General features: G+C 35.4%; 3 protein-coding genes across 4 annotated transcripts in view; 1 reads left to right on the forward strand and 2 right to left on the reverse strand.

Annotated features, from left to right (window-relative positions):
• Window positions 1-25,760, forward strand: part of LOC125815302 (protein MAINTENANCE OF PSII UNDER HIGH LIGHT 1) — a 106,178-nt gene that overhangs the window by 47,082 nt on the left and 33,336 nt on the right. The window lies entirely within an intron of this gene.
• Window positions 450-2,670, reverse strand: LOC125815316 (40S ribosomal protein S20-2-like). Of its 2 annotated transcripts, none has more exons than XM_049494760.1 (4): window positions 2,532-2,670; window positions 2,335-2,453; window positions 1,489-1,602; window positions 450-756 (listed from the first exon to the last, which is right to left on the reverse strand). In XM_049494760.1, the coding sequence occupies exons 2-4, from the start codon at window positions 2,447-2,449 to the stop codon at window positions 614-616; spliced, it is 372 nt and encodes a 123-aa protein (XP_049350717.1). In that variant the 5' UTR covers window positions 2,450-2,453; window positions 2,532-2,670; the 3' UTR covers window positions 450-613. The 2 variants fall into 2 exon arrangements, with proteins under 2 accessions (XP_049350717.1, XP_049350718.1); XM_049494761.1 differs by having other exon boundaries at window positions 2,335-2,449; window positions 2,532-2,624.
• LOC125815274 (THO complex subunit 1) lies at window positions 3,306-23,777 on the reverse strand. The gene is made up of 21 exons (XM_049494716.1): window positions 23,585-23,777; window positions 23,386-23,469; window positions 22,058-22,132; window positions 20,558-20,651; window positions 19,639-19,784; window positions 19,414-19,485; window positions 15,538-15,610; window positions 15,391-15,456; window positions 15,260-15,306; window positions 12,708-12,779; window positions 12,481-12,606; window positions 12,127-12,192; window positions 11,259-11,300; window positions 9,805-9,921; window positions 9,463-9,545; window positions 7,642-7,708; window positions 6,946-7,017; window positions 6,687-6,737; window positions 4,549-4,608; window positions 4,310-4,459; window positions 3,306-3,877 (listed from the first exon to the last, which is right to left on the reverse strand). Exons 1-21 carry the CDS (start codon window positions 23,585-23,587, stop codon window positions 3,614-3,616), a joined length of 1,830 nt encoding a protein of 609 aa, XP_049350673.1. The 5' UTR covers window positions 23,588-23,777; the 3' UTR covers window positions 3,306-3,613.

Below are 25,760 nucleotides of genomic sequence, written 5' to 3' on the forward strand. Positions count from 1 at the left end.
GTTGCAGTTCAGATTTTTTCAATTTAGTCACCATACTCCCGTTTCAAAATTTAACGCATAGTTAAAGAAAAACAGTCACTTTATTCAGATTCTACTAAGAATGAGTATAATATCTGAGAAATATCGTTAAGATTGTTTTGCAAAGATAAGAGGCTTTAATATCCAAAGATTTTGTCGAGACAACCATAAACAAATTCCACTTTGATTGCCCACAATGGCAGTCTAATAAAATTATAAACACATAAGCAACTTAACCAATGCAATCCCACAAGTAGGATCTAGGGAGGATTGAAAACATGCAAGCATTACCCCATTACACCTATCTCGAGAGGCAGAGATGGGGTAATGTCTGCATGCTTAGTATTGGTCATGTTCATTCTCATTTGGAAATTCAAGGTATTAAAGAAATCAATTTGCCAATATAAAACAAGTAGTTGGCACAGTAGGAATTCAAGAAAGTTGCAATTAATTAAACAAACCACTTTGCTTTTATCAAAGTCTAAATTTTTAACAGCAAAATTGTAATTCCAAAAAACTTGTAATACATCAAGTCTGCAGGCCAAAATACCAGAGCATATAAATAGTAACTCATCTACCTAAGGACATTGGAGATCTAAGAATCAGCAATAGTGACCTCAACCTCAACACCGGGTTCAATGGTGATTGAAGTGATTTGTTTCACAACATCTGGTGAGCTGAAAAGATCAATCACCCGCTTGTGGACACGAAGCTCAAATCTGTCCCATGTATTTGTACCTGTCGGTAAAGAGAAAAAAAGAGGATCAGAATACACAATTTTTCACTGATGATACCACAGATCAATATTATGACGCAAAACCACCTCCATAGATTCTGCAAGTTAGCTTCGAAGACATAGACTATGAGCATTTAAATAGAGGGATCAAAAAACCAATCAGCAACAAAAACAAAATCATTGAAGACAGGCAACAACGAGCCCTTGAATTGTATTACGAGTGGATGTAATGGAAATGTGGATTGGGGGCATGGGTTAACAGAGTGGGAGATTCCTGACATGGTTTTTATGGGATCAAAATGTACTTGAGAAAAAGTATATCAAATGAATTGTTTATTTGATCCAAACACAGCTCAAGCTTTCAAATTCTATTATCATTGTTCATGGTGGTGGTTAGCACTTAACATAAGTTATCAACCAAACACACATTGGAACACAAGTTCATATTCCTATAAAATCACAAACAGGGAAGATGTAGCACTACATAGACTAACCATCTTCACATATACAATTCAAACTAAATGAATGTCTACTTAATTTTCTTCATGATTAGTGGGGTTGAAAGATGAAGAATAAACACATGTATTCTGTACAAGAAAAATCTGGATTGGATTCAGTAATAAAATATCTCCAGGTATATATATTATTAAGCATACACAGGAATAAAATGCAAAATGTTTTTTGACTAAAAGGGCAAATTTCATCTAACAACATAATGTATAGAATAGTAGTACCTTCTCCACAAGGAGACTTTCTAGTTGTGATGTTAAGGACCTTTGTGGGCATTCTCACTGGTCCCTTCACCCTGAGCCTCTTATCCTTGGCACCACGAACCAAATCAGCGCACACTACAAGTTTTAAACCAGGTCAGAAGTGAGTGAGCATACTTCTTAATAATTGATAAGAAACAAGAAAATACAACCACAAGTAAACAATCAACAAAATTTCAAGAAATGGCTCTGAAACACAATGCTTCAAAATGTACTTCTAGCATTAATTAAAGCACATACTAAATGTTTCATCATGGTAAACAAACTAATAATCTGCATCCTTAAAGATATTTGCTAGTTCTATTTTAAGCTATAAATTCAAATCCAGTGATAATGAATAATGAGATCAAATAGTGGCCATAGGAACCCATATAATACACGCATAACACATAACGAGGAAACAGAAAACCATAGGCCAATTAAATAATTTCAATTACAACGATCAAAAATTGAAACAAAACTACAAAAGGCTTCAAAATCTGTTCTTTTGACTACCAAAAGAGCTCAGCACCATCAGTTGATTTGTTAGAGAAAAATGCATCTGACATTATAAAAGCTGAACAAGCAGTATCACAATAGTCACAGTCATACAAATTTCATTACTCTAATAACTAATTCTACTCACTTTCTCGTTAAGTCTAGACCAAAAATCAAAACTTAAACCCTAGTTAATTGGGGCTAAATGAATATATAACAACAAGGACTATCCCTTCTAACGGATCCATATAAGTTTCACATAAACAGAACAATCACATACTAATGTCATTGAAGAAATAAACATATGTACATAAATGAAGCACAAGGGGTTACCTTTCTCGAGATTCTTAACATTCTTGGAGGAGAGAGTGATCCTAATCTTGTGAACCATCTCTGCAGGCTCCTCAAGCCCAGGCTTGGTTGGCTTCATTGCTGCATATGCTGCCATCTTTCTGCACAAAAACAATCCATTTTCCCATTAACCTACACAGAAAACACACACACAATATACAGCAGTTCATGAAGATTACCTGAGAGTGGAGAGAAAATGCTCAGAATTCTGCGACGGCGAAGAGGGCTGCTTAAACTTCTGGCAATGGGAGGCTTCTGAAATTACTCCGTCTTCTTTATATATCGAAACCTAGCTAGGGTTTTATTTTGTTTCTTTCGGGTTCGGGTTAACAAATTGGGCTTTGGATACATTTGCACAAATGGCCCTTCTTATGCTACTATTTAAATTGTATCTATAAAAAAGAAAAAAAAGTAGCCAACTATTTTTTAAAGGTGAAATTAGCTCCATGAAGTTAACGGGACATTATTATAGGTCATTTGCAATTTTAGCCCTATTTCGTGTTTGTTCTTTAATTTTTATACAATAATTTTTTTCACAAGAGATAAGTTTATGTTTTCACGTCATTAATATCCCATGAGATAAATTTGATTGCTAATAACAAAAATTAAAGGGATATCTTTACCCCTAGTACTTGAATATTGTCTTTAGTTTTGATATTTGTGCCTTCAAGTTTAATAAGAAAAAATTGGGCTCAAAAGATGGCGGCAACAGCTTAATTCATGCTAGATCAATTTCGTTATACCTTCAACATAAGATATGGTGTGTCACAACAGTGGCATGCAAGTCATGTCAAATTAATAGGATTTCATGTTTTATATAACTTTGTTGGATAACTTATGAACTCTGCCGGATAATCATAATTACATCTAAATTTGAAGAGCTTATTTAATCTAAGACAACTATAACATGTTGTGCATTTTGCAAGTATCTCATAATAAAATAGAACTTGCGTGTAATCAAACAAACAACATAAAAGGTAATTATTAATAATTTAATACACAACATCCATTCTTCAATCTCACCATTGTTACTTGCAACAAATACCACCTTTCTCTCCAACTAAATATTAAGATCTATGCAACAATGTGTCCGTCCAGCAACTGCAAGAATAATTAATTCTAACAGTGTGTAATTATTTTTTTTCCTGTCAAGCTTCTTCAGCAACTGACATAAGTTAACATGGTACAAATTCAGTTCAGATTAGGTAGATTGTTGACACACGTTACACAGGCTAGGTGCACAATCCAATACGCACTTGGATTAGCCTGCTGTATCTGTTACATCTTCTGCATCTGTTTCTCCATCAATCATCGCCGTCTCTGCTTCTGTGTCTGCTTCAGTCTGCCCTGCTTCTTGAGCAACATCTGTATCAGAGCTTTGCTTCTGATTATCCTCTGGAGTAGGAGTTTCTTCCTGAGATATGTTAACAGTAGCTATTCCTGCATCTGTATCCATGGGAGCAGCAGATGCTTCAGGATCCGCTTGGCCCACTTCATTGTCCATCTCACTTGGTGGTGTTGCAATCTAGACAAGATTAAACGAAAAGAACCATTAAGAGCAGAAAAAAGGAGGACTAATGAATTAGAAATCCAAAGAAATTGTATTTGTTTCACCATTCGCAAGCACAATCTCTATTTTAATTTAAAACCAAGACAGGCCAGAATGAACTATAAAAGGCGATTAAAAAATTGTTACATAATTGAAGTTATACACTCTAATTTGGTGAGCTTTTGACAAATGTGAAAGTTTAATGTTGTGGAAGGGTATTCTTGTTTATATTGTGTGCAGACCATGTGGCACACAGGACATGAAAACCTGGGGAAATTTCAAACACAGAAAGATGCTTGAGTCTAATGGTGAAGCCACTTACTATCTTCAAGTCAGCACAGAACTGCCACAGGGATTAACTTGCAGGAAAAGAAATGGAAACTGGGAACATAAGCAAACATAAGGTACCTGATTTTCGTCTGCTTGTTGTGCTGAGTTTTTTGTGTCCTCCTTCTTAGTCCGCTTAGTCCTTTCGCTTGGTTTAGCTTGATATCTGGCCCGTACTTCATTAGGCAAAAGCTCCAGAGGCACTACCCCCTCAATACCATGTTCTGTAAACTGAAAAAGAACAAGTAACATATTGCATTGAGAATTTATTAACATTTAATGACAAAGACTTGAAATCACACCCATAAATTAGCTCATACTCTGGAAAATCCTTCCAAGTCTTGCCGGGCTGAAAACCGCAAACCTTTCCAACAATAGACCTGGATAGATCCCAGGATATCATTACAACATGCAACCAACAAAGAGAAGTCACAGAAATATGCATCATAAGCAGGCATAAAGATGTATGATGATATCAACACAACAATTTTCTCCGTGGGTTCTCCATTATACTTTATAGATCACGTATTACCTACTGCTATATGTGCCATCTTCCAGATAGCACGAGAACAAATATACTTATTACACCTGCCTAGAAGGTGTATGTTTGATCACCACACTATCCCAACAAATGAACAAGTATATTGGGAATACTCGTCTTTAGGTGAGAGAGTGAAAGATTAGGTGTGCTCATAGGAACATTTCTGACAGAACACTGAGGGAAGAACACTTCTGATGAAAACTCAATCCCAAACTAGTTGGAGTATGACTACATGCATTCTCTGTACTAATTCAGCTCCATTCTAATTTGATTATTAACTGGCTGTTAGTCTACCGCAAGAATCCGCCTCTTTTGTGACTAGCTATTTCTGTGAAGCTCATATGTGTAGAGTCTACAATTGTTGAACAAAATGTGTAGGGTTTACACTTACAATGAATACCTGAAGAATTTGTAGTACAGAATTAAAAGAAATAGTAGTTATAATAAATCCCTCAAGTATATAGCGCTTTAATACTTCATATTCAAGCATAAGACTCATTTATCCCCTTTGGGCTGACCAGTGGAGTGTGAACAGTGATGTGACTACTCCCTCATGGGTTGAGAAATAAAACTTCCGGGATGAGTTTATTGACCTCCATGGTCTGGAGAAGAGCAAGACTGCCAAGAAATAGTAAGACTGTCCCATGAACTTATCCTTCTCACATAAATCTCAGTTTCTGCATTTGTAATAACCATCAATTATTTAATTCAGAATACGTCATCTGGGCCTCTCTATAATATCCATCTTCAAGTAAGCCAAAATTTATCTAATAGCAAAAAACTTTATCTTCTACCCTCTCTCTCATACCAACTATCTGGCTCCTGGTCTGGGTTTATGAATGGCAAGTTGAAGACCTTGTTGATGTTGTTCAATAGAATGCAAAGAACATGTTTAGTCACTCTGAATGGACTCACAAGTGAAAAAGACTAAAAAGTAACCTACATGAATTTTGTAGGAGTAAAAAGGAAACAAGTAAATAAAGTTAGAGGAACTACTACAGATTGCTTGTAAGCAAATACTATTGCAATGAATTTAGCACGTGCCACTTAATTACTGTTTAGAAACTGAAGGGGCAAGAGTTGATCATGTGATGGAGTAAAATGACAACTTAAGAATAATTCAAGGGTGTAGCACCAAAACATTTCAACAAAATGACAGCTTGGAAATCAAAAGTACACGACTTCTGTTCTCATTGAAGTTACGAACTATCAGCTATATCTGTATATCGAGACAAACCTTTTCCGTATCTCTTTTTAACTGAGAAAGTGTTTTTCAACTTTTTTTATCTGATGCAAAATCTTTACTTCGTCCAGCTTTGAGGTTTATACAAGTCCTGTATAATTTATTATTAGGTGCCAGTCCTGCATATATATGTAGAGATAAATATATGGCAACACAGTTCTTTTATATTCTAATGTAAATGAGCTTTAGCTACTTCTTTTTATCTGTTGAATGAGTTTTAGCCTTTAGCTACTTGCGTGCATATATACTTCGTTATGAGTTGATCAGTTCGGCATAAGTATAGATGATTATGATACAAAATGACTCATAATATTTCAGTGAAATACATCGGAGTCAGCTAGAATTCTGTTGCTACAATGTCTTCTTTTTGAGAAAAGGTAACTTGTATTATAAACACAGAATACTCAGGACGTATTCCAGTAATACTTGCAATCAGAAATACAAAAGTGTTGCTGTTTTCCTATGAACTCATTAAGGACTCTAAGATACTAGGGATGAGGATATTCATGTTTACACCAAAAATAGAAAAGAGCTAAACATTTCAGCTAAACAATGTCTTCTTAAACATGCCATTATTGGAAATAAGAGGTCATTTGAGCTGTAACCAAGAACAAAATGCCATGGTGGTAATAAGTGTAGGGAAAAAAACAAGCAGAAAAGATAAACAGACTAACCCGATTGTTTTTGTGATGGTATTCTGCTTCTATTCCAGCAGATTCATCCATCTATCAGATCAGAAGAGATAAAAATCAAACTCAGAAATCAAGGAAATACTACAAAGACACCTGTTCCTACTGCAGCAAAGGGACTAACACAAAGTAGACATTAGAGGGAACATCTTCTGCAAAAGTTCTCCACTTGTGGGATTACACTAGGTATGTTGTTATCTCATGCAAAAGTAACTTTTCTAAAAGAGAACTAATGGATGCTTACATCTTCTGCCAGAGGTTTCCAGTATTTTGTGATAGCGGGAGTGGACACACGTTGAGCATCAGTTAAAGCATTCTGGAGGAAAAACAGAAAGGAGATGTTTATGTCATTAGCATTCAACGTCAAAATGATGCTGTGTCTTCTTCAGAGTCGAGATGCCTTGGATAAGACATGTTAGAAACTACAAATTCATATTTTTAGTTTTTCGGAAAATACAAATTCCAAGTCATGGAATAATTATTATTTTTTATAAGGTGAAGGTTAAAAGTCATGGAATAATTAGAATGGAAGGCTGACGGGTTGTTAGTCAGAATTTGAGTAAAGAGTGTGCATATCTGTAACTGACATCAACTTTGGCACACACCACTTCTTTTTTTTGAGACAAACTTTGGCACACACCACTTCTTATTGAGTGTCATCTCAATGAAGGGACTACGCTGGCACACACCACAGTATGAGTCGGTGTTGTGTGTACAAAATGCATGTAAAGGACGCGGATCATTTACTACAGTGTAATTTGCAACAGAACTGTGGACCTTAGCATATGATTTTGTCAATGAAAGAGTTCTAATTATTTTGTGTATCATTGTGACAGTATCAGTAAGTTCCTCATACAGTGCCACAGAAAACTAATGTGATAAATATCTTGCTACACGGGACTCATGCAAGCAGCAAGTAATAAGTTAATGAAAAACAAACCGAATAATGATCAGCCCATTTCCACAATTGGGAGAGTTCTCTGTTTCCAAGACTCCATCGTGGCCGACTGCAAGTAAGGGAAAAAGAATACAGTTAAGTATCATCTAAGTTATGGGTAAAGGGGACAAAAAACAGCAGCAGTTTAAATTTTGAAAAGATGATCAGCTAAGTAAAAAGGCTTAGAAGGAACTAGGAACTAGTGACTAAACATATCCATTTATTCTCCTTGGCTTCTCAAGGCAGAATACCGAACTTTTTGTCGCTATTTGGTTACATAGGCTGCTGAGGGTGGGATAAACAACTATTCCCGGCAGATGGGTCCACAATGTGTTCAGGTGAAATAGGCCATAAGGGCACAATTTAGCAAACAATATGTCTTGTTCCCAACAGGATTTGAGAAAGCACAATTCAAATTGCTGAAAGACAGCTGAATGACATCATCTACAATAGAGATGTGATATGCATACATAGTAATTTTAAAACAAATTATACAGTTACCCAGTGCAAAAGCACCAAATATCACAAACCAACTAAAATTCACAAAATTGAAATATTTACAAACTGTTGTGTAAAGAGTACTCCTCCGACCCAATTTATGTGATATTGTCTGATTTGGCACGGAGTTTAATTTTTTAATAAGGTAACTTGGTATGGAGTTTAAGGGAAAAAAAGACTTTTGAAACTTGTAATCTAAAATAAGGCATAGTTGTTTGTGTGGCTATAAATCATCTCATTTAGGGTAAAATGGGCATGTTTAAGTTAAATAGCAACTAAATATAGAAACGAGTCATTATTTTTGGGACTTACTAGGAAGTTAAGTGTGTCATATAAATTGGGACGGAGAGGAGTATAACCTTCAGCATTGGATTTAAGAACTACAAGGATTCCGATCACATAAGGAAAACTGAGAATTTTATTAGCAGAAATCTATGTTGGCTGACTTACATTACAGTAAGTTGATACAATTTTTCACATGGTCTGTAGTTCACACTAGTCATTACACTCATGCAAGAAAACCATGGGAGAGATTTCTTGTATCATGGCAAAAGCATGTGCTCATTGGGTGAAACTTTCTAGTTGAATTCGCAACTTTGGTTGTACTAAAGGCCATCTTACATGGATTTCAATATGGTACGTAGTCAGTATGGCGTATGGAAGTATTTGGTACAGGTATGTCAAGTTTTTTTGCTAAATTTTTAGGATATTTTAAGGAATTCGCACGAAATACCACACATATCACACTCGTTCAAAGACAGATGCATGAAGGCAAATGAAGGACTCGTGTAACATAGACTAAAGGTAATAAGCTCTAAAGAAATCTTCATGCTCTCTGTTGAGTGGTGTATTAAGCTTCAGCATAATGCTAAAGATTCCTGGGCGGAAGTATTCATCCATCCTGAGTTTGGAATGGAATAGTTTTCTACGAATTGCTATGGTGCTTGCAGAAAGATTGTATTCTAGAGTGGAGTTGTTGGATCTTCACAGGGATAGGCCTACTGCTTGTTCAAACTTTTCATTACTTATCATTTTTTCTAATAGAGGACACTTGGTCCTCCAGTGCATTTTCATTCTTGTTAACAAATTAATATTTCCAATGTGAGAGAAGTGCAAAACTAAGGAAAAAACATATGATCTGGATATCTTCACCAATATATTATACGTTGTAAGGCTGTCTCCGGAAGACAGACTCTCTACCTCAATGAGATAGAGGTAGGGTCTGTGTGCACTCTACCCTCCACAAACCCCACTTGTGATATTACACTGGGTATGTTGTTGTAGTCAAGGATTAAAAGCAAGACATGCTAACTTGTAGTTAGATACCGTTTTTTTGTTCCATCTTGAACCAGCTTTTTCTTTACCGGTTGCTTCTCAAATGGGGGGCAGCCATCACGTTTCCACCAAACCTATGGAAAAAACCATCATCCGCACAGCATAATAAACCAATCAGTAATCAAATAGAGAAATGTATAAGGAGAAGAGTGAAGTAGAATATTAAGCATAATAAGCCAACCAATTAATAGAAAATAGAGAAATGTATAAGGAGAAGGATGAAGAAGAATATTTTAGATAAGGTATGCATAAACACATTGCTTCTAGTATCCTCACAAATGTCTAAGATCTCCTGCATGAGAAAGCAAAAAAAGAGAGGAAACCGATGCTTACCCAATTCCTTTCACGCTCCAAAATGTGCTCAATACTGTGGAGGAAATCTATGCCTTTGGGTGGAGTCATTTCAAGAAGCTTCTTAGCCCGCTCTTCACTAGTCTTTATTTCCTCCTTCTACAATTTTGAGGAAACAAAATTAGCTTGTTGCTGAGGTACAGTACAATGCTGTGTGCAAATATTTGTCTTAGTCGAGCTTTGCGGCACCTCGACGAAACGCCCTAGCCGATGTTGGACAGGTATTTGGACTCCATGATGTACACATGATTATTACATTATGTAAGTGACCGTAGGGACTCCCCAGTTAACGTAAAGCTATGTTCAGCAATAAATGATCAACTATTTTCTCTACAAGGTACAAATATTAAACACAGAGCATCTTGACTTGCAAACTAGCAATCATTAACAAAATATCAATCCCTACTTCTGCAACACTGTATCTGCAAGAACTTCAAAATGGTTGAAAGAAACAAATGAGATGGCATTTTCTCCTTACCATAAGATCTATTAATAATGAGATATGATCACAAGTTTCCAACCAGAATATGCCATGACCCCATTTTCATCATAAGACGTGCACCAAATAAAGTACATGCTATCATTTTATTGTTTCCAATGCATTGAGACATGTTATTGATGAGCCCCTTGCTTAAGTGGAGAAGTCAAATCATTGAGGTAATGGGTCCTCTTCTCCTGAAAGCAGTTTTTCACTCATATAAGATTATTCCCCACACCCACCCCACCCTCTTTTTTTCCTTGATAGCTGTGGTTCTGGGACAGGATGAGAGTAATTTTGTAGTTTGTGTTAGGCATGTAATTGTTCCATAGAATAGTAATCCACCTAATGGTGGGTTTTACTTTCTCATTCTTCCACTTGAAAGAAAAAAAAATATGTAGGAACAACAGGTTTCCGTCCAGGCAAAAGATAACACCTGCTAATGAGAATGAAGTAAGAATAGAACAGGGAAAAGAACTTATGAAAGGACATGTAGCCCAGATATACGCAACATCAAAAATTACCATAAATGATACTCTTCATTATCCACTACATTGTATATTAAGATCATCAGTTACATCATCATGAATTATGTTGCAATATTCTAGAAAAGAGCAGTCTAAAGATTGTAAAAGAGAATCACTTCTGTTAACAGTTGCAAGGTTTCCTTCCGAGAACTTCTATTCAGAATATAACTTAAAGAGCAAAGGCCTCATTTATTCCCTGGTTTTCTTTTGGAAGGAGCATATAAAGAGTAGTCCTTCCGAACAGTTATTTCTAACAGTTTTAGTTTCACGCCTAGGCAAACCCTTGCACAAGTATCTCCATATGCATCAGTATGTGTGCTATATTTTATATATACATATATATTCACAAAGGGAGAGAGACGGCAGGAATCAAGGGACCACTAAAAACTGATACAGCATGAAATGAAATAAACAGCAAAGGCAATACCAACCATTGCTTCAGACGGCAATTCCTTCTCACTTTTCCCTGGCTCCTGCATGATAACGAACAAGTAGAAGTTTGGACACTATTCAGTTGAAGTATTAAAAAAGAAAAAGTATTTGCAAGTTGAAGTTGTGTTTTATCATAAATTTCGCTTGGAACAACTTGTAGTTTTGTGAGCGGACCATTATTTAACTTGGCATGCTTAAACAAGCTTTCAACTTCAAATTCCCCATTTCAAGGTGAACTTGAAATAATGGACAAAAACTAATGGTCAGACATGTAGGTCATAGCCAAATGGGGCCATCATGACAAGAGACTAGATCAATAGGAGATAAAAAACAAGGACAAACTTTCTTGATAAGTTACAAAGCACGTAACCTACTGTTTTCTCTCTATCAGTTTCCTACAAAGTTTTTCCTTCTCCCTCCCCTCAGCTAACTTTACTCTCACAGCTTCCCTCAGCAAAACTCCAGCAGAGACAAAGTTTGGCACGTTTTAATTAGCTCTCTTCTCCGATGTACACCACACCAAAGACATTTAAGAATCCTACTGACATTGTATATTAGAGAATCTTCAACTTAATGATTATCAAACAATCATGTGGATTGTCATGATCCTGATCGAAATCAAAGATATGCACCTGAATTTTGATGTTTTGAATATGTGAATTCAAGTAGAAAAAACTTATCTCATATGTACACATGAAAGAGAAAAAAACCTTACAACTTTAGTTGAAGTTCAGTCAATAGAATTATTTTTGAAACTAGTAAAAAAATAAAATATTGACTGAACTTCAACTAATGTTGGAAGGTGACATTACTACTAAAAGATCCACTTGCACTTTGAACTCAAGCTAGCAACATGGTTATCATTACCTTCAAATAGTCAAACAGAATGAGGCACTGAACCAGAACGTGGCGCCTGAAACTAGGATCTTTCAGCTGAGACAAAAAGAATGATCAGGAATATGCTATTGAATTTGCTACTTTTCTTTTTATGCAAGGGAAACCCGCAGCCGCTACCCTTTGGGTGCGCACGGGGTAAAACCCCCGCTCCTATGCAATAGCTCGCAAACCACATAGGAGAGGTAACCCACACTAGGCAAGCCCGGTGCGACGAGCTCGACCCAGAAGGCAAACCTCTTGCTTTCGCTGGCAAGGGGTTTCGAACTTGAGACCTCCAACATTTTGCTTAAGAAGAACCTTCAAAATTGAGAAATGCTCCCATACCTCGAGACCCATAAGTTTACTACTTGTAAGATATTTTATGTTGAAGGTTGCAGCATCATCCTCGGGGTTATGAGCATTTCCCTCTTCATCACTTAAAGGCTGAGCCTCAAAAGTATTTAGAACAAGCTGCAAGCCCCAAAGAATAATTGATCACACATTACATATGGTTAATGAAAAAAACAGCAACAGAAACATCTCAAAGAATTTAAACAGAGAAAGAGGTGTACCGTCAAACTGGATATAAATTTGTGCCACTTGCCGGGAGCATTAATCAGGGATGGCGGATTGCAGAAGTATTCCTGAGTTAGCGAAGCTAAAAAATTACTAAACAAGATAGGAAGGTGGGGGAAGCACATGCACAGAGCTTATCAGAGATACTTCAAAAATACAGTGATTCATACATAAATAAAGATTGTCTGAATTCAGCAAGAGACGACCCTATCACCCTAATCTGATATGCCACTCAAATTAATTATCAAACATGACTGCTTTAGAAGAGTATAGGGAGATAATTTCAAATTTAAGTTTGACAGAATCTCTTTGCTTACATCCGTTTTCTTTTGGGGGTGGGGAATCAATTTTGACAGAATCAAAGAGCTAGAACATGATTGTATCAGTTTCCTTTATATCTCCCCGTAACTTTAAGGAAATACTACATACGGAAGAGTTTTCTAGCTTATGCTTTGCCAAAAGCAAGCTAACTCCTTGCTAAAATCAAACTCCTGGACCACTAATAATTACTGGATTTTAATGGGTTTCTCTTTGCCTTCTCTCACCCCACTATGGCTCCACGAGATTCTCTTTCACTTGATCCATAAATTGCTGTTCTTACCTCCTATTAGAAAGACAAATAAAAATGAAACAAAAACTACATATAAATGTGTTCTCACATCTGTGAAGGAGACTACACAAACTAAGCTACAGCTTGAGCTTCTATGGAGCGAAGGTCAATACACATAGATAGTTGTATAGACATCAAATAGGCACCTTATCAGCCTTCATCTTCATTGGGAAACAGCTAATTCTAAGGGATGTACCTCACTGGGCTGCAGTAGATTTAGACAACAATACAACACAGATAACCAAGTACCCACTATTTGCACATTGGGTAGTCAATGCAGCATAAGTGTAAGATGGTTACTCATACCTAAAGCATGCAAACGGAGGAATTTACAACGAAAGAAAGTTAAAGTTCTCATTGCAAAGCATTTATAAGCCACTTGAAGGACCTACAATCACATATTCCTTTTTAATCTTGTATTCAAGGTAATGCAACCGCAAAACATGCAATTGAGAAGAAATGATTATGAAATGGCGAATGATAATGGACATACACAAAGAGAACCTCCATCAGATATTATGACAGAAGGAACTGAGAAAAGGGAATATGCAATTGAAACAGGGTTTGCATCTACAGCACCCACAAATCAGGAATTTAAAATAAGCCAATTGAAGTGATTAAATTATGTCCATAGAGTTTGTAACATTTTCTATAGCCATTTATAGTGATGATATTATGTCCACAAAGGACAAGATTTGGTTACTAAATCTTTTTGTACTTCTTGTAAGATTCTTTCTTGGGGGCAGGGGTCAATTTTTAAAATATTTACCAATACCAAAAAATAAAAGCAAATGCAATACGAAATAATCCACAATCAGAATTACCATTCTCACCAAATGGTGATAGTATGCTATAAAACCATGGCACTATTGCATAGGTACAAACCTGCAACTTTACTGCAGGATTTTAGTTGGTTGTCGTGCTACCCAAACATTGGTTTAGCTCAAATCACTTCTTCTCAAACTAGAGCCAGCTTGTACGTACTTTTAACTCAAGCTAAAGCCCAATGAAGCCCAACTCACACGCCAAATATGGCTATCTTTTGTCGTTTCTAATTTTCTTCATGTTGTAATACCATCATAAAACCCAAACTGCATTTTTGCAGTAATATCAACATGAAAGAAACCCTAACCTTCCAGTTCAAATGTTTGGGTTGTCGTGCTACCCAAACATTGGTTTAGCACAAATCACTTCTTCTCAAACTAGAGCCAGCTTGTACGTACTTTTAACTCAAGCTAAAGCCCAATGAAGCCCAACTCACACGCCAAATATGGCTATCTTTTGTCGTTTCTAATTTTCTTCATGTTGTAATACCATCATAAAACCCAAACTGCATTTTTGCAGCAATATCAACATGAAAGAAACCCTAACCTTCCAGTTCAAATGCATTTGTGCTCTCTTACACGTATATTCTCCCCACCCGCCCCGGTCTATATATTTATATAACATAAAATATATATCCATTCTTCTATTTCCTTGTCTTCTATGTTTGCTTACAATTCTTTGTCCCTCTGGTTTCTCACCAACAGTCTCATCTCTGAACTTCATCTATAGCATCAACTAGGATTTCAATGTTACAAAGACAAACTGATGACTTCATTTGTAATAAATATTGTGTTGCTGCTTTGGTGATAGAGGTTGCACCTCATGATTCAGTATCATAATCAACAGAAAAACTTGGAATGGATTCATAGAAATGCTTTATTTTTATATATTTAGCGGTAAATTCTTTAGAAGTTATATCAGGACCTCCAGCTCCCACTAAAATTGTAAAAGGACACTCTGTGACACTTCTTCAGAAGTAACGAGCATGAAAACAACTGGGTAACCAGGAAATGCAGAAATAATCTCATGATGTTAGGTTTTTAAGGATGCTTATCTAACAGACTACGCTAATCAAAAGTATTCCCCCAAAAGAACAGAACACCTGATACGAACCTGTAGACTCCAAAGTGTTCTATAGAAGTTGAAATCAATAGAAATTCCTGAAACCAAACAAGTTGACGCACTGTTAGCATTAAAGAATGCAAAACCAAATCTGCAAGAAAGTGATGGGAAAAGATACCTACCCTCCGGAACTTCTGTCTCATACTTTGTCTCATTCGATGTATTGAAAACTCCCTTTATATTTACAGCTGCAGGAATTTGAGCAAACAAATTAGCACCAATATACAAATGGGCAATCTAACCACATATAGAGAAAGAAAACTAAATACCAGAACGCTCAGATAAGGGGAAGAAGTGAGCAAGAAACATGATAATGCGCCCACAGAAAACAACATCATTTGCCTGCAAGATAAGGGGAAGAAGTGAGCAAGAAACATGATAATGCGCCCACAGAAAACAACATCATTTGCCTGCAATACAAGATGTTAAGCCAGGAAAATACTGGAACAGTTTGTTTACTTAGAGAGAAGATAACTGATACCCAACAAGCATTGTTCAGATTTTACCAGCCATGAAAAGGAATGAAATACAGTGAAATTTGAATTAAAGTATTGACCCGTGATAGGTGAATTGGCGTAAATAAAAATATTTTTATTTCATAAAAATATAGATCGCCTAACATTAAAACATCACGTATCGAAAAGGTGATGCAAGCAATGACTACCAATGGGCTTTCATCTGTGTCTTTGAATCAAGGCGCAAATATTCCCAACAATGATCGTCAATCATTCTAAAATTACTTTTCAACCGTAGATGTGCAGGAAAAGTTCTGCAAATCTAACTAAACTTTCTAGTTAGCCAAAGTTCCAGATAGGTTGACAACGGCATCTATTCAGAGAGACTAATTATGTGTCCTCTTTGTCGTCATTCCCCAACATTTATTCTGGTTGCTTCAGTCGGCGACTCAAACTCCAAAAGAGAAATCTCTAGTTCACTATCTCTTCTATGACACTAGCTTCCAAGTTTGTATTTTTGAGATTCTAATCATGACTAGACAAGCCCCTCTAAATGTCCCCTCTACTTATGAAATTAAACACTGCACCTAGTGGTGCTAGCGGTTTTTCCTATTTCAGCTTGAATTGAAAATATGAGATAGGAAAGTAAAAGAAATTGTCCAGTCTTTCAAGCCCTACCAAGTAAAGGGGAATGCACTATTTGTTTCTTTCTCCAAGTTTTTTGTTGTCAAGGAGTTCGTTTTATTGGGTTCAACTCATCCTCATTACATGTATAGAAAAAACAGTTGGATTTATACCAATAGCACTGGTCCATTATGAGCATCCTTATTATTCCTATATATTACATCTTCATCAATAATGTCATTCTCCAGAAAGACACAGCCTTTGGAGGTCCATTAGGAATCTATGGGATGAAGTGAAGAACAACTCAAAGGTGAAAGTTTTTGATGGGAGAAAGACCATGTTTTGGAAGGATAATTGGCATGAGAAAGGCAACTTGGAAGAGTTATTTCCTGATGTTTACAACTTAGTTACATTTCAGCAAGGGTTTATAGCAGATTTATGGACACTACAGGGGTGGAACTTCAACTTCAGAAGACATCTAAATGACTGGGAGGTTCAGAGAGTAGCTGATTTTCTTAACACTGTGGAACCTTTCAATGGACTTCAAACAGGGAAGGATGTTCTATGGTGGACAGGAAACAATAGAGGAGTATTCAAAGTTAGTAGAGCTAATAAGCTAATGGATCAGACAAACCAACAAATTAAAAATTGGCCATGGAAACAAATATGGAAAAGCAGAATACCCTACAAAGTATCTTGCTTTGTCTGGTTGTTGGCCAAGGAAGCAGCTCTTACTCAAGACAATGTCATGAAGAGAGGGATAACCTTATGCTCTAGATGCTTTCTCTGTGGGGAGACTTTAGAGAATGTAAATCATCTGTTTCTACACTGCAAGTACACTCAACAATTATGGAGGATTTTTTTGAGTCACAAAGGCATCTCCTGGACTATGCCTGGGAAAGTTTCAGAGGCTTTAAAGAGCTGGGAGGAAGCAGGAGTACTGGCAAAAGACAGAGGCAGATGGAGACTTATCCCTGCTTCAATATGGTGGGCAATATGGAAAGAGAGGAACTCTAGGTGTTTTGAGAGCATAGAAAATAGTGTGCAGAATTGTACTATTTTGTGATATAATACAACCTTACCAAGTTAAAAAAAAAAACAAATAAACAGCACAAGACAAAAACAAGTGTTCCTCGCAAAAAGCTTTAATACATACATATCTCTTCTTTAGCTCTATAATGAACAAACAATGAGGTCTGCCCCACCCCCCCCCCCCCCCCCAAAAAATAAGAAACTGCTTAACATGCACCCCTATATACCCAATTGTAATCACAAGAAGCTACAAATTAGAGACTTTTTTTATTTTGGGATAAGCAAAGAGTTCGAATAAGGATATATTTTAACAATAGCAAATAGATGTTCCATTATATGTGGAAGGAAATGAACCCGAGATGTTTTGAAGAATGTAGCAACCCAAAACAGAAAATCGAGATGAATTATATTCTTTCATTTCACTTCTAGTGCAAAAAACTCATGGAAGATGTAGACTCTCTATTAGACATTATTGAATCCTTGTGAGAAGATCAAGGATCACGTTTGGTTTTGCTTTTTGAACTGTAAATACTGTCCCCAGCACAGTATCACTATTACCTTTCTCAAAGAATTCCATTACAAACTAAATTGAACTTTAACTCTTGATCATTAGGAAAAAGAACATAGATTTGAATTAATGCTTGCACGACCAAAATAGCCCCTCGATCAAATACAGAGGGGAAGTCAAATATTTATATAAAAGAGAACCCTAGGCCCGCCTACGTGGCGCCACCACAAGCTAGAATTTCCTTTTAAATTTATTTATTTCCAAAAATAGTCTTCCCCTTTCATGAAAAGATGTGACTTTTATGAAGAGTTGCGACTTTTATGAAGACTTACCCAAAAATAGTCATCCCCTTTCATGAAATGATGTGACTTTTATGAATAGTTGCGACTTTTATGACGAGTTACGACTTTTATGAAAAATTGTGACTTTTATGAAAGGTTCTGACCTTTCTGAAAGGTTCTGACCTTTCTGAAGGGTTGTAACTTTTCCAAAGAGTTGTGACATTTCTGACAAGGCACAATTAGAATTCGTTCACACTATCCTTTATTGTCTATTTATTATAAATAGAGGGATTTCCTCTCATTTTAAAACAACGAAAATTCTGAACTTTTTCTTCTTCCTTCTACTGCACAATTAAATATTCAAGTACTTTGCTCATGTTGAGTGGCTCACTAACACCATTATTTTTATATCAATATACTTGTGAATAAAATCTTTCTATCCTGGGAGGATCTATTCCATTAAATCTCGGGTACTAGAGGGGAATAATTTCCTTAAGGGGACACTGTGCATTCAGTGGGCTCAAGTTTTTCCTTTATGTTTCTTTCTATTGTCGTAGATCCTGATATATAATTTTTTTACAGTCATTAATTTATGCTTTTGATATTAATTGTTGGTTTTTAGTACATGTTTTAAACTTTGTTGTTTATGTTTCTGCAAAGTTATTGTTATAAGTAATTGTTAGTACATATAAATATTATTTATTTATTAGAAAATTTAAAATCTCATGTTGATGTTCACCTAATTTCCCAAAAATATCAAATAGTAACACTTCCAGGAGGCAAAAGTATAAATTACAAAATCAAATTAAAGATGATTGATTGAAGGATAAATTATAAGATGTTATAATTATTATTTTCCTTTACATTATTAATGTACGTTACTACGTAACCTTGTATGTAAGATAATGTAGTGTTTTAGTTTTAATGACTGATAGATTGTAAGTATTATTTTATAAATTCTGTGATATTAAATTTTCGCGCGAAGCGCGGATAATTTTACTAGTTTTAGTATAATACAACAAAATGAAGTTTTTTGCCATCATAAATCAAATCAAAGGACAATGCCATTGCCTGGATACTAGAAACTTTTCTCTTTTTTTGCATTGACAATAAGTAATGACATGTATTGCTACAAGTAGATACATTTTCATGACATGCACCAGATGAATTAATGTGCAAATAGAGTCTAAGATGTTTCTGATATCTAATACATAAGACAAAGCTGAAATGCAAAGCACTATACACCTTTGATAGACGACGAAGCAACTGATTACACGTCCTTAACATAACAAGCTTTCCTCGCGCAAAGAGTTCTGGCTGTATGTCACAATGATGAACATGAACATTTTAAATGACAAGAATTTGCCGCACAAAATAAACTCATACCATCACTAAAGTTGGAAATATTCATAGAACTTTTTTTTACCGAGAAATGTTCATAGAACTGAAACCGCCGATAATAATGCATACCTTCCCCAATATGTCTTGTTTGCTCTCTATATACCCAAAAACGTCCTCACAATTTCTCATTGTTGACATTTCTGTCAAATCTTCCAAAAGTTGAAATATCATGCCACCTTCCACGTGCTCTTTCTCACAAAGATATAAAACAATATCTATAAATAAATTAAAAGAAAATGTTACAAGGAAGGAACAAGTGGCTATCCATGATAGTTTCATAAACAAGATTAAGATAATAAATGCATCTCACCAACACCAACTCCTCTGAGAATCAGCCAGAGCATTCATGGGCTTCTATAAATCCAACTTCTAAATCTTAGTTGAATACATTTTTACACCTAGCACTATGTACCCATTCCATTAGCAATTAAGGCATATCTCAAGGATCTCTCCACCTCTACTACTACAACAACTGTGATCTTAGCTGATTTTTTTCCTTTGGGGTAAACAATAAGATGAATTATGTTTCTTAGCAGTACTATTTACAACTACAGAGTCTTAAGGTTTGCAATTTCCTGATAACAACCAAAAGAGAAGAACATAGATAACCTTACGAAATGAAAAAAACAATATATCTCAAGTCCTTAGCTTAAGAAAAATGAGTCCTCAAATTTCAAAGGAACTTAGAAGATTGAAGGCAGATGAATCCCAAAGACGTGAGTGGCTAGGGATGGGTATATTCCTGGGAGTGAACTCTGGGTAAAATGCAAATATGAAGTGTTGAATTGAAGTCTACCTATCCTTCTCAAATCTACCATTTACCCCTCTTTAGTTTGTTTTCTTCAACTAGCATCTTGATCTGTGAGTTACAACATCTTATACTTCATGTCTTCTTAGGTGAAACACTTTCAATATTCTGAGACCAAGAAACATGCTAGTAAAATACGTCTTCTTTGCAGTAAAATCGTTAGTGCTACCAGACACTCACCAAGAAGGCGGGGAATCTGACCCTGACTTGATTCACCATCAACAATTGACACTCCATACTTCATGACTTTCTGCCCCGACTGAACTGCAGCAGCCTGCGACAGGATAAAGAAAATTCATTAATCGGAAGACGGTCATGCTACCCAGAAAAGTGCTTAATAGCATGACCAATGGTGAGAAGTTCAAAAGAAAACAAGAAAAAATGGTGAAAAGGTAACATGAAAATTTTCCCAACTCTACAAAGCTCGTGCACAAGAAAGAAACAGCTTCAGCTTTTCTTGTAATGCAGGAGATACAATTACCTAATTTCCTGATAAATGAGCCACTGCCTAAGAAGTATTCTGGCAATATTATGATGTACTCTCTCCATTTCAATTTGGAACTTGAATCAGTCACAATCACAACTTGTCCTGGATGTTGAGCCAGTGCATTTCATCTAACATAGTGGGGACTTGACTATATAAGTTGAGGAGTAAACTTGTCCTATATATCCTTCTCAAAAAAGAAAAACTATTGACTATATAAGTTGAGACAAATAGTCTTTTATCACACTTATGCATTAACAAATACAATTTTTTGGACTCACCCGCCAAATAGTGTTCAAACTATACCGGTAGACCTATCAACTAGTCCTTTTCTAAGTTCAGCCTCCAAAACTTCTCTTTTGTTTGTTCGTTAGGGAATATTCAAGATCAAGGATTCTAAGCTAGACGAAAATACTACCATGTACATACTATTATCACATGAACAAATCCTAGGAACAATAATGCCAATTTTTCGTTTACCCTAAATCTAACTTCTAATGAGAAGAATGTATTTAGTGGAACATTGACTTACATTGGAATGCGCAAGTTTTAGTGAAAATAGGCCTACACGATGACAATAGAAGCTGGAAAGATGATAATAATACAATAAAAAAGGGTAGGGCGTGAAGATCATATTCATCTTGTGGGATTACACTGGGTATGTTGTTTTCTTCCCAACTGTAATTGATACTTGTGTTGGTCGGAAGTAGCAGGTACAAGGTGGAATAGTCAACGTGCGCAAGATGGACCGAACAAGATCGTAATTAAGAAAGCTAAGGTTGATAACTTTGACTTAGTCCAAGGAAAAATCTAAGACTGGAAATTGTTTTGTTAAATACATATAAAGGGTTACTTATAAAAAAAAATACATATGAAAAAAGCCTACAACAACATACCCAGTGTAACCCCACAAGTGGGTTCTGGGAGGGTAGGATGTACGCTGACTGTACCCCTACCTTTGCGGGGTAAAAAGGTTGTTTCCGATAAACCTCTGTTCAAAAAAGCCTTATATCAAGAAACTGGAAAGAGTAGTCTCACAAATGAGATGAGACTAACCATAAATTAGTCAACCGCATCACAATTTGAGATTGCCAGTCACCCTAAACTAGAATCCACCATGATTTACTAAGTTCAATTCATCAACCAACATTTTCATAAATTACAATGCAATTCCCATTAAGAAAAATCACACATACCACCAGTTCTTGAAGTAGCGACCTGAGAATATTTTCCAACAGCTGATTCTCATCTTGGACTAGCTTAGTTTGCTTCTGCAGATGACCAGAAAAGTCAATAGGCTAAATATAACTCCATAGCAATAACCTCACATTAGTAAACATATCTCAATCATAACTACTCAGAGAAACCTAGATGAATAATTTATCACATAAGCTACTATTATGTAGCACAAAATGGACTTCTTTATAATGAATACTACACCTCAAACAAAGAAAACAGAAAAATCTACAAATGTGTCACCATCACAATAAATGGAAAATGGCACCGTCAATAGATTTGGAGAACACGATCAAAGAAAAGGTAGGCTACTTATAATACTGCAAAAGGTCCAATTCAAAAGCAGAGAGCAAGTTCTTATGTTGAAACTTGAACATTCCTGCACCCCAACCTCTAAGCAAAGGAAAAAGGTAGGTTTTTTGTCAGGTAAAGTTAATGGGTTAGATGAATTTTAGCCCATATCAACATCTGGTTGACTGGTCACTTTCAGGTCTTAGTTCTTCATAAAAGTGAATAATGTGAAGGACATGTATTACCGTTGACAATTTGAGATCCACTGCATGAATCTTCATCGATCTGCAACAACATTTGTATAATTTGTCGTTGTGTCTGTTTCACTATCCTGTATACATTATACGCAAATTTGTCTTGTTTTTTGTTTTCCTTCTAATCTACTTGAGCAGTCAACGAAACTAGAAAACATACAGGTACACCTCTATAACACATTACAAGATGCATATACACACCTGTTGCATCTACACATGCCTCCAAATAAACACACAGATCAACAAACATACATGTGTACTCCACATCTTCCAATTAGACTGTCCTATTTAGTTTGGGAAATAAAGCTAAGAGTTGAAATAGTAATCTTTAAATGAATGAGAGTTAAAAGCGGAGATAAAATCTACCATATTCACCAATCAAACATTCTTTTGTAGTATCGGCAGGACCAAAGTACCTTCCCAACAACTCAATAGTGAAAAAGAAGTGAATAGCATAAAGAACACTTCCCCTTTAGAAAAATTTACACAATCTTGGAGCAGTTCTATGCAAAACAGAAAGTAGGTCAACTTTGTATAGCTTAGTTCTTTTCTTGGAAGTAATAATCTTGAAAGGAATTTCTTTGTGCAAGAGAAATTAGGGCACACATATAGAAGAGATTTAGTTCTTTTCTTGGAAGTAACAGTCTCAGGAATTTCTTTGTGTTGTTTCTTTTTTTATGAAATCAAGAAATTAGGGCACACACATACAAAAGATAAAAGGGTGTATATATACTCAAACAAACCTGAGGTTTTATAGCTTCTTGAACAGTTAGAAGAGCGAATTCTTCAGGTGGCCCTTGTCGAAGAATAGCCTGCCTAAACAAATCCTGTAAAATAGCAAAACAAGAACTTCAAGATTTTCAATACACAAGTTCCTATTTGTTTGCACCACTTCAAGTTCAAGAAAGCACTGGTAAAAGATAAAGACAACACATAGCTTACCATACTGAAGATTGAGTGCCTCTTTCTTCTTCTTCTTCTTTTTTTTTTTTTCAAATTTCCATTAACGAGAGAGAGACACTGCAGTGAGAAAGAAGGGAAGCAGAGACTGAGAATTTAGGGAGTATTTTATAGCTACAAAATTGGGTTTTCTCTTCTTGATTTCTTGAGAATTCTTGCAAAACGCGGAAGAATTTCTCTTTTTTGTGTGTGCCACTTGTGTTTATATAGAAGAAAAAATATCATATATTTATATAAATGAGAACTCTCGGTGTAGTGCCATCACAAACTAGAATTTCCTTTTAAATTTATTTATTTTCAAAAATAGTCTTTCCCTGTCATGAAAAAATGTTACTTTCATGAAAATATGTGACTTTTATAAAAAGTTTCAACTTTTATGAAGAGTTGTGACTATTATGAAGAGTTGTGACTTTTATGAAAAATTGTGACTTTTATGAAAGGTTATAACCTTTCCGATGGGTTGTAACTTTTCCAATGAGTTGTGACATTTCCGAAAAGGCACAATAAGCATTTGTTCACACTGTTCTTTGTTGTCTATAATAGAGGGATTTCCTCTCATTTTAAAACAACGAAAATTCTGAACTACTTCTTCTTCTGCACAATTAAATATTGCTCATGTTGAGTGATTCAATGACATCGTTGTTTTGTATCAATGCACTTGTGAATAAAATTGTTTCATCCTGAGAAGATTTATTCCTTTAAACCTTGAGGGAAGTAATTTCCTGAAGAAGACATTGTGCATTCAGTGGGCTCAATTTTTTCCTTTCTGTTTCATTCTATTTTTATAGGTCCTGATATATTTTTGTTTACGGTCATTAATTTATGCAGATGATATTAATTGTTATTTTTTAGTACATATTTTAAACTTTGTTGTTTATGTTTGTTTTAAACTTTGTTGTTTATGTTTTTGTAAAATTATTGAGTACAAGTATTTGTTAGTACAGATAAAAAAAAATTATTTATTAGAAAATTTAATATTTCATGTTGATGTTCATCTAATTTCCAAAAAATATTAATTAGTAACACTTCCTGGAGGCAAAAGGAATAATTACAAAATCAAACTAAAGCTGATTGATTGAAGGATAGATGATAAGTTGTTATAATTATCATTTTTCTTTACATTATTAATGTTCGTTACCACGTAATCTTGTATGTAAGACAATATAATGTTTTAGTTTAAATGACGGATAAATTTTAAGTATTATTTTATAAATTATGTGATATCAAATTCCCGCGCGAAGCACGGATAATTTTACTAGTTTATGCATAAAATGTCAAATAAGTTTCACGTTGTTAAACACAAGTCCATTGCCTAATTTTTTTTTTGATGAACTTGAACTATACTAATTTATTTAATATCATCATTCGATTTTGTCATTTTAGAATTGATATAACTTTGTTTTAAAAGTGGTACATATATGCTTCTAGTGTTACGAAATTGGCTCACATATACTCTTACCGTTACAAAATTAGTTCACATATACCCCTACCGTTACAAAAATAGGGGGACAAATCATGTATTTGATCTTTTCACACATAATTATTTTTTGGCTTCTTTAATTATTATTATTTGAGCTTTTTATTCTTATTTTATATTTTCATTCATTCTTTAGTGTAAAAATAAGATAAATAAAAAGAAAAAAGTGTGCATGAAAAAAGATTAAAAAGTTTATAAAATTGATTTGGGAAAAGACATAAAGTCACCAATGAAGTTGTCATGTATTTTCATAAAGGCACCTTAACTTTGGAAGTATTCTATCACCCCCACAGAACTTTTTGATATCTTTGTAAATGGACCATTTTGACTCATTCCTCGTCAGGGTTGTCGCGTGTGATGCTTAATCCTTTCAACCCGTTCAGCCCGACCTGATTCTTTACTAAAGTAGAAAAGTCTTTTTTTCTTTGTTATTTTTCAGCTTTCCAAATTCTTCACATTTTCTTGTCTCTTTATCAAGGAACTCGAGAACAAGAGGAAGGAGAGAGCTCAGGTAGCATACTAGAGGAGAAAGTTGTTGGCAAAACTTAGAGTTAAGGCTGAGAAAGTTGCTGAGGAGAAGCTTGGACCTCAACTCGCTATTATTGCTCCAATTAAGTATTGAATTGGGACATAGTTATTTCGAAGTACAATTTTGTTGAAGATCGATAAATCATCTTAATC

Source organism: Solanum verrucosum, unplaced genomic scaffold, assembly GCF_900185275.1.
Source record: "Solanum verrucosum unplaced genomic scaffold, falcon-dt-bn FXZP01000261.1, whole genome shotgun sequence".
In the NCBI taxonomy this organism is placed as follows: Eukaryota; Viridiplantae; Streptophyta; class Magnoliopsida; order Solanales; family Solanaceae; genus Solanum; species Solanum verrucosum.

Excerpts from the sequence above, each read along its gene's own strand:
- LOC125815316 (XM_049494760.1), bottom strand. The coding sequence starts at position 2,449 with ATGGCAGCATATGCAGCAATGAAGCCAACCAAGCCTGGGCTTGAGGAG. Across the intron at positions 1,603-2,334 it reads TGTTAAGAATCTCGAGAAAG|TGTGCGCTGATTTGGTTCGT; the intron begins GTAACCCCTTGT and ends TAAAACTTGTAG. Across the intron at positions 757-1,488 it reads AAAGTCTCCTTGTGGAGAAG|GTACAAATACATGGGACAGA; the intron begins GTACTACTATTC and ends CTTTACCGACAG.
- LOC125815274 (XM_049494716.1), bottom strand. Across the intron at positions 22,133-23,385 it reads AAGAAGCTATAAAACCTCAG|AAGCAAACTAAGCTAGTCCA; the intron begins GTTTGTTTGAGT and ends GGTCATCTGCAG. Across the intron at positions 6,738-6,945 it reads GGAAACCTCTGGCAGAAGAT|ATGGATGAATCTGCTGGAAT; the intron begins GTAAGCATCCAT and ends CTGATCTGATAG.